This window comes from Chelonia mydas, chromosome 20 (genome assembly GCF_015237465.2).
Source record: "Chelonia mydas isolate rCheMyd1 chromosome 20, rCheMyd1.pri.v2, whole genome shotgun sequence".
NCBI classification, from domain to species: Eukaryota; Metazoa; Chordata; order Testudines; family Cheloniidae; genus Chelonia; species Chelonia mydas.
Window position 1 is genome coordinate 16,920,243 of NC_051260.2, and position 16,090 is coordinate 16,936,332.

General features: G+C 71.0%; 1 protein-coding gene and 1 long non-coding RNA gene across 2 annotated transcripts in view; one reads left to right on the forward strand and one right to left on the reverse strand.

The window, feature by feature from the left end:
- DOCK6 (dedicator of cytokinesis 6) overlaps positions 1-16,090 on the forward strand; it is a 58,588-nt gene that overhangs the window by 40,721 nt on the left and 1,777 nt on the right. The window contains 19 exon segments of the mRNA XM_037887832.2: positions 10-161; positions 631-813; positions 1,477-1,603; positions 3,121-3,205; positions 3,623-3,719; positions 5,050-5,184; positions 6,050-6,202; positions 6,520-6,678; positions 7,041-7,141; positions 7,611-7,803; positions 8,402-8,545; positions 8,751-8,882; positions 9,545-9,559; positions 11,520-11,645; positions 12,693-12,782; positions 13,153-13,389; positions 14,665-14,808; positions 15,269-15,375; positions 15,655-15,822. Of these exon segments, the coding sequence (XP_037743760.1) occupies positions 10-161; positions 631-813; positions 1,477-1,603; positions 3,121-3,205; positions 3,623-3,719; positions 5,050-5,184; positions 6,050-6,202; positions 6,520-6,678; positions 7,041-7,141; positions 7,611-7,803; positions 8,402-8,545; positions 8,751-8,882; positions 9,545-9,559; positions 11,520-11,645; positions 12,693-12,782; positions 13,153-13,389; positions 14,665-14,808; positions 15,269-15,375; positions 15,655-15,822 (2,548 nt within the window).
- LOC119564797 lies at positions 2,177-3,053 on the reverse strand. Its single transcript, XR_005223640.2, has 2 exons — positions 2,585-3,053; positions 2,177-2,498 (listed from the first exon to the last, which is right to left on the reverse strand). It is a non-coding gene; the product is annotated as an uncharacterized LOC119564797 (long non-coding RNA).

Sequence of the window (16,090 nt, forward strand, 5' to 3'; positions counted from 1 at the left end):
TCCCCCCAGAGAACCACAGTCCACGTGGGCGCCTGGTCACTGTGCCAGGGGATGAAGGAGACAGCGACAGCGGCAGCATCAGCCAGTCAGTGGCCATGGCCATTGCCGGCTCCCCACTGCCCCACGCCCACCGGGCCAGCCCCTTCCTGCTGCCAGCAGCCGTGAGTACCTGTCGGGGTGCAGGGGTAGGAGGGGAGCCTAGAGGCCCCCCGGGACATCAGAGCAACCCCGATCTCTGGAGATGGAGAGCTCTCTTTCCAGGGACCCCTCCCTCCCAGAGCTGGGGAGAGAACCCAGGCGTCCTGGCTCCCAGCCCCCGCCCTCTAACAACTAGACCCCCACCCAGAGCCAGGAGTGGCTCTCCTTTGAGCACAGCGCCCCCTGGGGGTGGGTGGCATCTGCGGGCTCGTTAGGCCTTGCAGGGCTGTCCCTAGTGAGCAGCTGGGCATGGGCGGGGTGGGGCCCGCCCCCCGCCCCCCGCCCCCAGGATCGATCCTGGGCCCCAGCTGTGAGAGTGAAACCAGGGGCTGGGAATGGGGGGCAGCTGCTGGAGGGCACCCCATGGGGTACGGTCCTGGAGCTCCCCACCAGCCGGGCGAGGATGGCCGCTGACCCCGTCTCTCCCCGCAGCCCCCCCGCCCGGGTGGCACTCTGTCGGCCGAGGCGAGCCGCACCCTGCTGGCCTGCCTGCTGTGGGTGCTGAAGAACGGGGACGCGGGGGCGCTGCAAGGCTGGTTTGCGGAGCTGTCCCCCCTGCACCTCGGCCGCCTCCTCGACCTGCTCTACCTCTGCGTGGCCTGCTTCGAGTACAAGGTGGGGGGGACTTGGGGGGATCTGGGGGCAGGGATCCAGCGGGCCAGAGGCGGATCTATGGGGGAACCCAGTGGGTCAGGGGGATCTGGGGGCAGGGATCCAGTGGGCGGGGGCGGATCTGGGGGGAACCCAGTGGGTCAGGGGGATCTGGGGGCAGGGATCCAGAGGTCAGGGGGGCAGATCTGGGGGGAAACCCAGAGGGCCGGGCAGATCTGGAGGCAGGGATCCAGAGGTCGGGGGGGCAGATCTGGGGGGGAACCCAGCGGGCTGGGCGGATCTGGGGGCAGGGATCCAGCAGGCCGGGGGTCAGATCTGTGGGGGGAACCCGGTGGGGCAGGGCAGTCCCCAGACACAGCCCTGAGCATCCGGGCCCCCTGGGGCTCCATGTAGGGTGCAGCGCCCCCTGCAGGCTGTGTGCCCTGGCCAGGGGCCCCTCATCTCCAGCCTCTGTCCAGGCTGCCGGGGGGCCCCTCCCCTGCCCAGCCCCACTTGGAGTCACGGGGGCCCCTCCCCTTTCCAGACCCGCTTGGAGTCGCAGGGGCCCATGCTGGGGGGCTGGGTCTGATTCCCTGGGGAACCTTCCATCAGCCCCCCCAGTGCTTAATCCGGCTCCCTGCGGCCGCCCCCGACCCCAGCCCTGTTCTCACCCCCCCACTCCCGCAGGGCAGGAAGGCCTTCGAGCGCATCAGCAGCCTGGCCTTTAAGAAGTCGCTGGACATGAAGGCGCGGCTGGAGGAGGCCATCCTGGGCACCGTCGGGGCGCGCCAGGAGATGGTGCGGCGCAGCAGGGGTGAGCCGGGGCAGGGGGAGGGGGACAGTGGCCTGACCCGCCCCCCCCCCCCCGGTCACAAGAGCCGCAGCGACAGCTTCTCGTGGGCGGGGGGGAGCAGCGCCACAGGGCTGAGCCATGGCCCTGCCCCTCCTGGCCCTGCCCCCCCGCTACTGGCCCTGCCCCTGCCCCCCCAGCCCTGCCCCCCGGCCACTCCCCCCCCCCCCACTGGCTCTGTCCCGCCCTGCCCCGCCCCCGGTAACAGTGCTGGCTTTGGTGGGACTTCTGAGCGTATCAAGTCAGGACACATTGCTGAGAGCAGGGCAGGGCTTTTGCAAACTAAGGCAAACCAAACCCGCCAGCCAGCGAGGATTTGGGGGTCTCACCCCACCGGCTAACCACAAGTCAGGCCGGCAATGCCCTCAGACGCGCCCGTTTCCCAGGATCCCCACCAGCGCCGCTCGCTGTGGGGACGCACAGTTATGAAAACCAATTCGCCAGTAAAAGAAAGACGGTTCTCCCGATCCCAACGGACCAAGCCCCAGACCCCGAGACGAGTCAGCTCTTACCCACAAATCACACTGTTGCCCATCCTTTAGCATCTAAAAGCTAAAGGTTTATTGATCAAAGGAAACCGAGGTCGGTGAGAGCCAGCACGGGTGAAATGGAATCAGTCCCATCCAGTAACGGCCAAGTTCTCGGGTCAGGCTTGTAGCAGGGATGGAATAAGCGGCAGGTTCAAATCAAGTCTCTGGAGAACGTCCCCAGCTGGGAGGGGACCTTCGGTCCCGGGTTCAGAGCTTCCGTGTGTAGCAAGGTCCCTCCAGAGGTGAGCAGCAGGACAGACGACCAGGTGGGAGGGGTTTTCAGGGCCTGTTATATTCTCTGCCCGTGGGAGGACCCCCCTCCATTCCCACTATGGAAATCACAGCAGCAAGATGGAGTCTGGAGTCACATGGGCAAGTCACATGTCCATGCATGCCTCAGTTTGCTGTTCTTTACCTGTTAGTTTGAGTTCCCAGGAAAGCTCAGATGTGGATTGGCGTCTCCCAAAGTCCATTGTCAGCGAAGTGTTTCTGGATTGGGCACTTTCGGAGAATAGTCCCTTCTCAAGAAGCTGGCCAAATACTTCACTGAGGCTGCTTAGAATCATAACACATAACAGTCATAACGTCTCACACACACACACACACACACACACACACTCTCACACACCCCATCGTCATAACCAGCAACTCGCAACCTCTCCATAGACCCCGTCCTGGACCCCCTTTGTACAAGATTTGGTGCAACTACAGGACCTTGGTTGCAACAATGATCTATACGGTCCCAGTTCACGTCAGTAACGTTACACCCCCTTGTCGGCCCTGGCCCTGCCCCGCCAGCCCTGCTTCTGGCCCTGGCCGACCCTGCCCACTGCACCTGCCAGACTCCCCCAGCCCCTGCTGTGCCACGCCTGCCTCTACCCACCCCAGCCTGCGGCTCCCCCAGCCCCTGCCATGCAGCTCCTGACACACACACCCCCCGCCTTCCCGCAGAGCGCAGCCCCCTGGGGGGCCAGGAGAGCGTTCGCTGGAGGAAGAACCTCGCCCACTGGCGCCCGAACTCCGACAAGGTGGACAAGTGCGTGTGCTGCCACACCTGGGGCCCTGGGGTGGGGGGCGCCGGGAGACACTGGGGGCACTGGGCTGGGATGGGAGGGGGGTGCTGGGGGCACCGGGCTGGGGAGTGCTGGGCAGGGCCCAGGATGGGAGCGATGCCAGGGAGCCCGGGGCACTGTGGGGGGCTGGTCCGGGGGGGGCTCCATGCTAGGGGTGCTGGGGCAGTGTCTGGGTGGGGGGTGGATGCTGGGGAGCACTGTGTTGGGCCCTGGGGGGCCATGGGGTGGGTGGGGGCACCGGGCAGGGACCAGGATGGGAGTGACGCCAAGGAGCCCGTGGCACTGCGGGGGGCTGGCCCTGGGGAGTGCCAGGCTGGGGGATGGAGGGGTGGGGGGCACTGGGCTGGGAGGGTGGATGCTGATGCCCCGCTCTCCCCCAGGAGCCGGGAGGAGGTGGAGCAGGAGGTGCTGGTGGAGGGGAACCTGGCGACCGAGGCCAACCTGGTGGTGCTGGACACACTGGAGATCATCGTCCAGGTGCGGGCAAGGCGGAGTTAACCCCTTCCCTCCCAGCGCCCCCCACACCCCAGCAGCTGCCGCTGACCTGTCCTGCCCCCTCCCAGAGCTGGGGATGGAACCCAGGAGTCCTGGCTCCCAGCTCCTGCCTCTAACAACCAGCCCCTGCTCCCTGTGAACATCAGGGACTGGTTGCCCCAGGAGGCTCCGCCTCCCGGCCCCCCAGGCAATACCCCCAACCCCACAAGCTCTGCCCTCCTGCTCCTTCCTCTCCTGCCCTGGGCGAGCTCCACCCCCACTCCCCAGAGCTCCGCCCTCCCGGCCCCTCCCCCTGGCGAGCTCCGCCCTCCCGGCCCCCCAGGCAATACCCCCAACCCCACAAGCTCTGCCCTCCTGTTCCTTCCTCTCCTGCCCTGGGCGAGCTCCACCCCCACTCCCCAGAGCACCACCCTCCCGGCCCCTCCCCCTGGCGAGCTCCGCCCTCCCGGCCCCTCCCCCTGGCGAGCTCCGCCCTCCCGGCCCCCCAGGCAATACCCCCAACCCCACAAGCTCTGCCCTCCTGTTCCTTCCTCTCCTGCCCTGGGCGAGCTCCACCCCCACTCCCCAGAGCACCACCCTCCCGGCCCCTCCCCCTGGCGAGCTCTGCCCCTGGGGAGCTCCGCCCTCCCGGCCCCTCCCCCTGGCAAGCTCCTCCCCCTGGGAGCTCCGCCTTCCCGGCTCCTCCCCCTGGAAGCTCCACCCCTGGCGAGCTCCGCCTTCCCGGCCCCTCCCCCTGGCAAGCTCCGCCTTCCCGGCCCCTCCCCCTGGCGAGCTCCGCCCTCCCCCTGGCGAGCCCCTCCCCCTGGTGAGCCCCTCCCCCTGGGAGCTCCGCCCTCCCGGCCCCTCCCCTGGCGAGCTCTGCCCCTGGGGAGCTCCGCCCTCCCGGCCCCTCCCCCTGGCGAGCTCCTCCCCCTGGGAGCTCCGCCTTCCCGGCTCCTCCCCCTGGGAGCTCCGCCTTCCCGGCTCCTCCCCCTGGGAGCTCCGCCTTCCCAGCTCCTCCCCCTGGGAGCTCCTCCCCCTGGCAGCTCCGCCCCTGGCGAGCTCCGCCCTCCCAGCCCCTCCCCCTGGCGAGCTCCGCCTTCCCGGCCCCTCCCCCTGGCGAGCTCCGCCCTCCCCCTGGCGAGCTCCGCCCTCCCCCTGGCGAGCTCCGCCCTCACGGCCCCTCCCCCTGGCGAGCTCCGCCCTCACGGCCCCTCCCCCTGGCGAGCTGCGCCCTCACGGCCCCTCCCCCTGGCGAGCCCCTCCCCCTGGGAGCTCCGCCCTCACGGCCCCTGCCCCTGGGAGCTCCGCCCTCACGGCCCGTGTCCCGCAGACGGTGCTGCTGGCGGAGGCCAAGGAGAGCGTGCTGGACGGGGTGCTGCGGGTGCTGCTCCACGGCATGGCCTGCACGCCCAGCGCCCTCTTCCTGCAGCACTGCTTCGCCTCCCAGAGGGCGCTGGTGAGCAAGGTGAGTGGGGCCCCCCGCACGGCCCCCCGGCTCCCCAGCGGGGCCGCGCTCCGCTGCCTCCGAGTAGCCGCGCCCCGGGGCTGGGGCAGGTGCCCGCTGGCTCAGCCCAGCCGGGGCAGGTCGATCCAGGGGCCCCGAGATCGATGGCCCGCGGGGAGCTGGCGGGGGGGTGGACGGGGTGACTGGGCTGCAGGGAGAAGGGCTCTGTCTGCCCATGGGGGCCCCTGGGCAGCGGGAGATCGGAGTCCGGGGCGGGTTCGCCTGGGCCGTCCCACGGGTGGCTGGGCGGGCCAGCTCTGGGGGGGGGTCGCGCCCGGGTTTGTGTGTCTCCATCCAGAGGGGGTGGTGAAGCCAGGATGGGAACCCAACCCGCTGCCGCAGCTGCTGGGCCCTCCAGCAAGCCAGGCGAGAACCCAGGTGTCCTGGCTGCCAGCGCTTCCTGCCAGCGCAGGGCGAGAACCCAGGCATCCTGGCTCCCAGCGCCCCCCCACATTCCAGCCACTGGACCCCGCTACCTGCCAGCACCGGGCGAGAACCCAGGCGTCCTGGCTCCCAGCGGCCCCCCACCTTCCAGTCACCGGACCCCGCTCCCTGCCAGTGCCGGGCGAGAACCCAGGCGTCCTGGCTCCCAGCGCCCCCCCCACCTTCCAGTCACCGGACCCCGCTCCCTGCCAGCCCCGGGATGGGACTCAGGCGTCCTGGCTCCCAGCATTCCCTGCCAGCGCTGGGCGAGAACCCAGACGTCCTGGCTCCCAGCGCCACCCCAACATTCCAGCCCCTGGACCCCGCTCCCGGCCAGCCCCGGGCGAGAACCCAGGCGTCCTGGCCTCCAGGGGCGGCTGTAACCCCTCTCCCCGCGGCGCAGTTCCCGGAGATGCTGTTCGAGGAGGACACGGAGCTCTGCGCCGACCTGTGTCTGCGGCTGCTGCGGCATTGCAGCAGCCGGGTGGCTGCCATCCGCACCCACGCCAGCGCCTCCCTCTACCTGCTCATGCGCCAGAACTTCGAGATCGGCCACGTGAGTGCAGCGCCCCGCCCCCCCCCCCCCGCTGGGCATGGCCCCCACGCCCTGCCCGCTGCCATGCGGCTGTCTCTGGGGTGGAGCGCAGCCGTCGGATGGGCCGTCTGGGGCACGCCGCCGGCTCCTTTGCAAGAGGAAGATGGGGGCGGTTTGTTGGAGGCTCCGGGCTGCCAGGCAACTAGGGCACAGCCAGCCGGTGGGATCCCAGGGGCTGCCTGGGCATCCCCTGCCCTCACCCCCGTGCCAGGAGCCGGGCAGCAGGGGGCGCCGCAGGTTCCTCGGCTCAGCCCCTCCCCTCCCCCTCCCCCCCGCAGAACTTTGCCCGGGTGAAGATGCAGGTGACCATGTCGCTCTCCTCGCTCGTCGGGACCTCGTCCAACTTCAACGAGGAGCATCTGCGGCGCTCGCTGAAAACCATCCTGACCTACACCGAGGAGGACGCCGGGCTGCGGGACAGCAGCTTCGCCGAGCAGGTACGGGGGGGGCAAGCCCACTGCACGGCACCTTCCCTGAGTGGGGGGGGCCTGCCCTGATTGACAGGCCCCCAGCCAGCCAGGCTCCCCGGCTGTGCCCCCTGAGGGCCCATTCCTGTAGCTGAGTGGGTACCGGGCCCTGTTCCCATGGTAGCGGGGGGGGGGCGCACAGGGTCCCCTCGACAGCCTGGGGCTGGTCCAGCCAAGGGCTCCTCGACTCTCGGCCCCCTGTGGCAGGCCGGTGCGTGGCCGGCTCTGCTGGGGGCCCCGGCCCAGCCACGCTCCCGGAGCGGCGCCGGCAGTGTGGGGTGATGGGCGGGGAGGGGGGAGTCTGAGCCCCGGCCCCCCCCTGTCCCCCCCAGGTGCAGGACCTCGTCTTCAACCTGCACATGATCCTCACCGACACCGTCAAGATGAAGGAGCATCAGGAGGATCCGGAGATGCTGATAGACCTGATGTACAGGTGAGAGCCCCGGCCACGCCCCCTACCTAGCCCCGGCCACGCCCCCAGCCATGGCCACGCCCCCAGCCTGCTCCTCAGCGTCCTCCCCCATGCCCCATCCGCCCCCAGCCAGGTTCCTGGTCCTGCCCACCCCTGTGCGCTGCCCAGCACTGTCCAGGCAGGAATACTGCCCCCCCCCCCCCCCCGGCAACTCCCTGGGAGTGGCACCTCCCAGTAGAGAAGTGGGGGGCTGAGGAGCAGAGGGGAGACTTGTCACAAGCTAATGGACTGAGTCCTGGGTTCCAGCCCCCCACTCCAACCGACTAGACCCCCCCTCCCCTCCCCGGGCTGGCGAGAGAACCCAGGTGTCCTGGCTCTCAGCCCTCCCCCACCACCGCTCTAACCCACTAGTCATCCCGTCCCGGCCCCCCGCCCCGGACCACGGAGAGAACCCAGGCGTCCTGGCTGTCAGCCCCTGTTTCTTTCCCAGGATCGCCAAGGGCTACCAGAACTCCCCGGACCTGCGGCTGACGTGGCTGCAGAACATGGCGGCCAAGCACTCGTCGCAGGGGAACCACGCCGAGGCGGCCCAGTGCCTGGTGCACGCGGCCGCGCTGGTGGCCGAGTACCTGAGCATGCTGGAGGACTGTCGCTACCTGCCCGTGGGCTGCGTCTCCTTCCAGGTGAGCGGGGGGCAGCAGAGGAGATCGGGGACGGTGCCCCCCTCGAGTGCTGACCAGACACACCACCCCTGCCAGGGGGAGAAGGAGAGAACCCAGGAGTCCTGGCTCCCAGACCCATGCTCTGACCCCTAGACTCCACCCCGCTCCCCTCCCTGAGCTGGGGGGAGAACCCAGGAGTCCTGGCTTCCAGCCCCAACTCCCCTCCAGAGCCAGGGAGAGAACCCAGGAGTCCTGGCCCCTAGCCCCATGCTCTGACCATTAGACTCCGCTCCCCTCCCTGAGCTGAGGAGAGAACCCAGGAGTCCTGGCTTCCAGCCCCCGACCTCCGCTCCAACCCACCAGCCCCAACTCCCCTCCAGAGCCAGGGAGAGAACCCAGGAGTCCTGGCCCCCAGCCCCATGCTCTGACCATTAGACCCCGCTCCCCTCCCTGAGCTGAGGAGAGAACCCAGGAGTCCTGGCTGCCCCCCCACCCCTCTAACACTAGAGCCTCCTCCCTGCCCCGTCCCCGAGCAGGCCTGCCCGCTGACCCGCCCGCCCGTGGGGAGCAGCGGGGGGTTCTCGGCCCCCCAGCCCCGCTCACCGCCCGTCTCCGGCAGGGCGTCTCGTCCAACGTGCTGGAGGAGTCGGCCGTCTCGGACGACGTGCTGGCCCCGGACGAGGAGGGGATCTGCTCCGGGAAGTTCTTCACCGAGCTGGGGCTGGTGGGGCTGCTGGAGCAGGCGGCCGCCTTCTTCACCATGGTGAGCGCCAGGGAACGGCCCCGCTGCGGCCGCCGGCCGAGGGAGGGAGCCAGCGTGGCCCTGAGCCTGCCCCTGGCGGGGGAAGGGGCAGTGCGTGGGGCGTTGGGAGGGGTGTCTGGGCCTGGGGGAGCCGGGCAGGGGGCAGACTATTTGCCCCCTTTGCTCACGTGGCTGGGGGGCTGCGGTCCCCGTCTGCCCCCCCCAGGGCGGGCTGTACGAGGCGGTGAACGAGGTCTACAAGATCCTCATCCCCATCCACGAGGCCAACCGGGAGTTCAAGAAGCTGGCGGCGCTGCACGGCAACCTGCAGGACGCCTTCGGCAAGATCACCAGCCAGGTGAGCGCCCGCCGGCCGGCACAGCCGGGGCCCTGCAGCCTCGGGGCCGTGGGTCCTGGAGGGGAGCGGCTCCAGTGGGTGGCGTTGGGACCGAGAGCCAGGACTCCTGGGTTCTCTCCCTGGCTCGGGGAAGGGAGTTGGGGGTCGAGTGGTTAGAGTGGCGGGGCTGGGAGCCAGGACTCCTGGGTTCTCTCCCTGGCTCTGCCACTGTCTGCCCGCGTCCCTGGGCAGGTCCCTTCCTGTCTGTGCCTCAGTTTCCCCCTCTGCACCGTGGAGCGACTTCTGTTAGCCTGAGGGGGCCCCTTGGCTGCTCGGCTGAGGCAGAGTGTGGGCGTGGTCCCTTGGTGAGAGCGCCCCCTTGTGGCAGAGATGTGAATTGTAGGGGAGGGGACCCCAGCCTCCCACTGAAGGCGAAGTGTGGGGTGCCCAGCTGGCTGCAGTGGGGAGCTGCCTCGGGGTTGCCCCAGTTCCCCAGGGGGGCAGTGTTTTCCGATCGGTCAGGCCTCCCCTCCGAGCCCCACCTGCAGCGTCCGGGGGGCGGGTTGGGGCGTGCTGTGGGTGCGATCCTGTGCGGCGGGGGGAGGGGGCGGGGGGGGTCCCGACGGCAATTGACGAGCTCTCTCTCCTGCTCTCTTCGCCCCCCTCTGCGCCCGTCCTGTCAGAGCACTGGCTGGGAGGTAGGACACGTGTGTGTGTGTGTGCGTGTGTGTGTGTGTGTGTGTGTGCGCGCGCCCACCCCCTCCCCCGAGCCCTGTGTGTGCAGCACCCTCACAGCCCCCCCCTTCATGTCCCCCCCCGTGCATGGTCTGGGCTGCCTGGCAGAATGGTCTGTTTCTAACACTGTCCAGCTTGGGAAGCGGGGCCTAGCGGTTAGAGCAGCGGGGGCTGGGAGCCAGGACTCCTGGGTTCTCTCCCTGACTCGGGGAGAGAAGCGGGGCCTAGCGGTTAGAGCAGCGGGGGCTGGGAGCCAGGACTCCTGGGTTCTCTCCCTGGCTCGGGGAGGGAAGCGGGGCCTAGCGGTTAGAGCAGCGGGGGCTGGGAGCCAGGACTCCTGGGTTCTCTCCCTGACTCGGGGAGAGGAGCGGGGCCTAGCGGTTAGAGCGGCGGGGGCTGGGAGCCGGGACTCCTGGGTTCTCTCCCTGGCTCGGGGAGGGGAGTGGGGCCTAGCGGTTAGTGGCCCTGCTCTCCCTGCTGCGAGTGACCCCGACCGTGGGCGGTTGTCCTGGGTGTGATGAGTTAGCAGGTCTCGGCTGGTCCCTGCTTTGCGCCCACTTCCAGACTGGGGGGCCAGGTAGCCCTGGCTGGGAAGAGCTGTGGGCTGCACGGCCAGGGCTATGGGCCAGGGCAGGAAATCCCCATACACGGTGGGGGTGCAGCCCCCCCCAGCCCCTCTGCCCCAGTGTGCCCCGGTTGACCCCAGCTGTGATGCCGGTGACCTTTCACCTCTGTATGGGGGGTCAAAGTGGAGGTGGCTGGGGGTGGCAGTGCCCCGGGGGGGATGGGGGCTGCATGGTTGTTGTGGTTTCAGCTCTACCGCAAGGGGGGGCCGATCTGTCCCAGGGGCCCCCCCTGCCAGGCCCTGGGCCCCCCAGTGCCACGCTAGGAGCCACCCCCTGCCCCCTACTAACCTGCTGCCTCTCGTCTTCTCTCCCCGGCTGCCGGTCCTGCCCGCTGCTGCTCCCCCACCTCGATGCTGCGGTAAGTCGCCCCCCTGGGGCGTGCCACCAATTTGGGGGGGTACCCTGGGCCAGGTCCTCCAAGCTGCGGGAACCTCCCAGCCAGGGAGCAAAGCCAGGTCGGGGGCGGGGAGGGGAGGGAGGGAGGGATGCAGGGGAGGAGCCAGAGAAAAGCTCGTAGGGACGGGGCCTGAGCCGGGGCCCCGAGGCAGCCGAGAGAGAGGGGGGCTCTATTCTCAGCAGGGACGGGTGAGGGGGTGCCCTGGGGGCGGGGGGTCCTGAGGGCAGGATTGTGCAGGAGGATGGAGGGGAGCGTCCGTGTGGGGGTGCGGCCGTGGCAGCCAAGTGCCTGGGAAGGGACTGGGGGGGCCGTTTCCTGGAAACCCCCGAGCCTGGTGGGTTCTGGGTCCGGCCTCGGAGCCTCGCGCCCAGGAACGCCCAGGCAAGGCCGTGGGTTTCCCTGCTGCGCCCGGCTCCACCAGCCCGGCTGGCTCCCTGCGGGGTGGGTAGCAGGGTCAGAGAGCAGCTCCTGGGTCCCTGCTGAGAGGGAAGGGGGCATCTAGTGGTTAGAGCAGGGGGCCGGGCGCCAGGACTCCTGAGTTCTCTCCCTAGCTCTGGGTGGGGTCTAACCACTAGCCCTCACTTCCCCTCCCAGAGCTGGGGAGAGAACCCAGGCGTCCTGCTGTAACCATTAGGCCCCACTGCCCCCTACAGCCCCCCCCCGCCCCTCACCCGCTCTATCCCCAGCCAGGAGCCCAGAGCATCACCCCCCTTCCCCCCCGCCAGTCAGGTCCCAGGGTTCCCCTATGGCAGCCTCATGGCCGCCCCTTCCCCACCCTGCCCCCAAGCTGTTGCTGTATCCGGAGATGGCTGCAGTTAAGGGAGGCTTGCGGCTGCTGGCTCTTGGCCTTTCCCAGCCCGGCGCCCAGGCTCACCGGCCCCGCTCTGCCCAGGCCCCCAGCGCATGTTCGGGACGTATTTCCGGGTCGGGTTCTACGGCAGCAAGTTCGGGGACCTGGACGAGCAGGAGTTTGTGTATAAAGAGCCGTCCATCACCAAGCTGGCCGAGATCTCCCACCGGCTGGAGGTGAGGCGGGGGCAGGGAGAGGGGCACCGGCAGGATGGGGGGAGCCTAGGGCTGGGCTGGCAGGGGGCTGCAGGTCGGAGTGAGGGGCACCAGCAGGATGGGGGGGGAACCCAGGGCTGGGGTGGCTGGGGGCTGCGGGTCGGAGTGAGGGGCACCGGCAGGATGGGGGTGGGGGCCAGGGCTGGGGTGGCTGGGGGCTGCGGGTCGGAGTGAGGGGCACCGGCAGGATGGGGGGGAGCCCAGGGCTGGGGTGGCTGGGGGCTGCGGGTCGGAGTGAGGGGCACCGGCAGGATGGGGGTGGGGGCCAGGGCTGGGGTGGCTGGGGGCTGCGGGTCGGAGTGAGGGGCACCGGCAGGATGGGGGGAGGGAACCCAGGGCTGGGGTGGCTGGGGGCTGCGCGTCGGAGTGAGGGGCACCGGCAGGATGGGGGGGGGAACCCAGGGCTGGGGTGGCTGGGGGCTGCGCGTCGGAGTGAGGGGCACTGGCAGGATGGGGGGAGCCCAGGGCTGGGGTAGGTGGGGGCTGCGGGTCGGTTGGAAATGGCCCTGCTCTCCCCCTTGGGCCGCCCTGGCCGGAGTCCCATGGGCTGGTTCTGCCCCTCAAACTGCCCCCCAGCTCCCCGCAGTGGCCGGGGTGGGAGGGGTGGGAATCCTGCTGGATTTTAGCAGCTCTCCTGGGGGCCCGGCTTGTAACCCGCCCCCCTGCATGGGATGCTGCCTGGGTGCCCCCCCATGGACCCCTGATCACCAGGTGGCCATGCCCCCTCTGCCCGTCATTGTGGTCTCTGGGCACCTAGACGAATTCTGTCTGCAGCTTGGGCAGCTCTGCCCCAGGACAGCGGGGTGGGCGGCTGGGGGCCCTTCGACACACATTGGGCCTCCGTGGTCCCTCCGCTGCCAGCCAGGGAGGCTGCAGGCTGGGGGACCTGGGGCTGTTCTGGGGCCACCCCCCGGGGTGACGGCCAGAGGCGCCCTGCCTGGAAACTGGCCAGTTCCAGGCCCAGCCCCATAGAACGGGGGGGGTCTCTCTCCCCCCCTCCGCCCCCAGGAGTTCTACGCCGAACGCTTCGGGGATGACCTGGTCGAGATCATCAAGGACTCGAACCCTGTGGACAAGGCCAAGCTGGACCCCAATAAGGTAAAGCTGGGGCCCATGGGTGGGGGTATACGGCAGTGCCTGGGGCCCCCGGCTGAGATTGGGCCCCCTCCCTCACCTGTCACGCCCCGGGTGCTGCCCAGACCCCAGCTGAGATTGGGGGTCCCCATCGTGCCGGGCGCTGCATGGACACAGCGAGACCTGCCCTGCCCCAAGGAGCTCCCAGTCTGAGTAGACACAAGGCAGGAGGGGAAACTGAGGCGCGGAGCAGGACAAGGACTCGCCCAGTGTCACCCAGCTCCGGGGCCGTGAGGAGGGTAGGGTGGGCCGGGTCCTCCTGTCATGGGGCTCCCTGGGGCTGGGCGGCAGATTCCCGGCCGTGACCCCCTTCACGGCCTCCCCCCGCCCCCAGGCCTACATCCAGCTGACCTATGTGGAGCCGTTCTTCGACACCTACGAGCTGAAGGAGCGGGTCACCTACTTCGAGAAGAACTACGGTCTGCGCAGCTTCCTCTTCTGCACGCCCTTCACGCTGGACGGGCGGGCGCACGGGGAGCTGCACGAGCAGTTCAAGCGCAAGACGCTGCTCGCCACCTCGCACGCCTTCCCCTACCTCAGAACCCGCCTGCCCGTCGTCCACAAGGAGGAGGTGCCGCCGGGGGGCGGCGATGGGCGCCGTGGGCGGGGGTTCGGGAGGGGGGCTCGGCGGGGGCGCCGTGGGCGGGGGTTCGGGAGGGGGGCTCGGCGATGGGCGCAGGGCTGCGGGGGTACGGGAGGGGGGCTCGGCGATGGGCGCCATGGGCGGGGGTTCGGGAGGGGGGCTCGGCGATGGGCGCCGGGCTGCGGGGGTTCGGGAGGGGGGCTCGGCGATGGGCGCCATGGGCGGGGGTTCGGGAGGGGGGCTCGGCGATGGGTGCCGGGCTGCGGGGGTTCGGGGGGGGGCTCGGCGATGGGCGCAGGGCTGCGGGGGTTCGGGAGGGGGGCTCGGCGGGAGCGCCGTGGGCAGGGGTACGGGAGGGGGGCTCGGCGATGGGCGCCGGGCTGCGGGGGTTCGGGAGGGGGGCTCGGCGATGGGCGCCGTAGGCGGGGGTTCGGGAGGGGGGCTCGGCGATGGGCGCAGGGCTGCGGGGGTTCGGGAGGGGGGCTCGGCGGGAGCGCCGTGGGCGGGGGTTCGGGAGGGGGGCTCGGTGATGGGCGCCGTGGGCGGGGGTTCGGGAGGGGGGCTCGGCGATGGGCGCCGGGCTGCGGGGGTTCGGGAGGGGGGCTCGGCGATGGGCGCCGGGCTGCGGGGGTTCGGGAGGGGGGCTCGGCGATGGGCGCAGGGCTGCGGGGGTTCGGGAGGGGGGCTCGGCGGGAGCGCCGTGGGCGGGGGTTCGGGAGGGGGGCTCGGCGGGAGCGCCGTGGGCGGGGGTTCGGGAGGGGGGCTCGGCGATGGGCGCAGGGCTGCGGGGGTTCGGGAGGGGGGCTCGGCGATGGGCGCAGGGCTGCGGGGGTTCGGGAGGGGGGCTCGGCGGGAGCGCCGTGGGCGGGGGTTCGGGAGGGGGGCTCGGCGGGAGCGCCGTGGGCGGGGGTTCGGGAGGGGGGCTCGGCGATGGGCGCAGGGCTGCGGGGGTTCGGGAGGGGGGCTCGGCGGGAGCGCCGTGGGCGGGGGTTCGGGAGGGGGGCTCGGCGATGGGCGCAGGGCTGCGGGGGTTCGGGAGGGGGGCTCGGCGATGGGCACAGGGCTGCGGGGGTTCGGGAGGGGGGCTCGGCGGGAGCGCCGTGGGCAGGGGTTCGGGAGGGGGGCTCGGCGATGGGCGTCGGGCTGCGGGGGTTCGGGAGGGGGTGGGCGCCGGGCTGGGGGGGGGGGCTTGGTGGGGGTCAGGGTGCCGCAGGGGTCTGGGGGGCCGAGCTGACCTCCCCCCCCCCGCCCCGGTGCACCCAGATCATCCTGACCCCCATCGAGGTGGCCATTGAGGACATGCAGAAGAAGACGCAGGAACTGGCCTTCGCCACCCACCAGGACCCGGCCGACGCCAAGATGCTGCAGATGGTGCTGCAGGGCTGCGTGGGCACCACCGTCAACCAGGTGGGGCGGCCCCGGGCAGGGCAGGGGGGTCGGGGGTCACGCAGCGGACACGGGCCAGGAGGGGGCCTCGATCCTCCCCCCACCCCCTTCTGGGGCTGTGCCGGTGCCCATCCCCCGCCACCCGCCTCGCCCCACGGCCGCTTTGGCCCTCGCGCCAGGAGTTGAGTCATGCTGGGGCACCGGCAGGGCTGGGCCAGCAGGGGGCGGGGCAGGACTGGGCGGGGCTGGGCCGGACAGGGGCGGGGCCGGGCGGGGGCGGGGCAGGGCGGGGGCAGGGTCAGGAGGGGGCGGGGCAGGGCTGGGCTGGGCTGGTCGGGGGGCAGGACTGGGCTGGGCTGGACGGGGGCGGGGCTGGGCCAGCAGGAGGCGGGGCAGGGCGGGGGCAGGGTCAGGAGGGGGCAGGGCTGGGCCGGGCGGGGGCGGGGCAGGGCAGGGCCCTGACCCACTGCCCGTTGCCCAGGGCCCGCTGGAGGTGGCCCAGGTGTTCCTGGCCGAGATCCCGGACGACCCCCGGCTCTACCGGCACCACAACAAGCTGCGCCTCTGCTTCAGGGACTTCACCAAACGGTACCGGCCCCCCCCATCCCCCCCGGCAGCCCACATCTCCCCCCCCGACACCCATCCCCCCCCTTCCCCCACTGGCACAACCCTTCTCCAGGGCTGGCCTCATCCCCAGGAGGTGGGGGGCTGGGTCCTGGCCCCTCCCTGCCCGGAGCTCCCTCCGCTGGGCTCCGAGCCCCCCCAGCCCCCTCTCCCCAGCCCGGGGCCCTGCGCTCAGCGGGGGCGAAGCGGTGCATTCTGGGACCCCTGCGGGCCGTGGTGATGAGCCCCGCCCCTCGGTTCCAGGTGCGAAGACGCCCTGCGTAAGAACAAGGCGCTGATCGGGCCGGACCAGCGCGAGTATCACCGGGAGCTGGAACGGAACTTCCTGCGCCTCCGGGAGTCGCTGCACCCCCTGCTGGGCCGCCGGATCCCCCAGCTCTACGCCCCGCTCGTCCCGCGCTCCACCCCCCGGTGAGCACCCCCCGGACCCGGGGAGAGACCGTCCCCAGGTCGTTCCCAGCCGGAACACGCACAGGACAAGAGGAGAAACTGAGGCAGAGAGGAGACGGGACGTGCCCAGGGTCATGCAGGGAAACCTGGGGCATAGCCAGGAATGGGACCCAGGAGTCCTGGCTCTCTGCTCTGACCACTACACTCCACTCCCTTCCCTGAGCTGGGAATCCAGGCTTGGCTTGTTCCCTGGGGTCTCTCCACACCCAGCAGTTACCAGGGTTCCCCA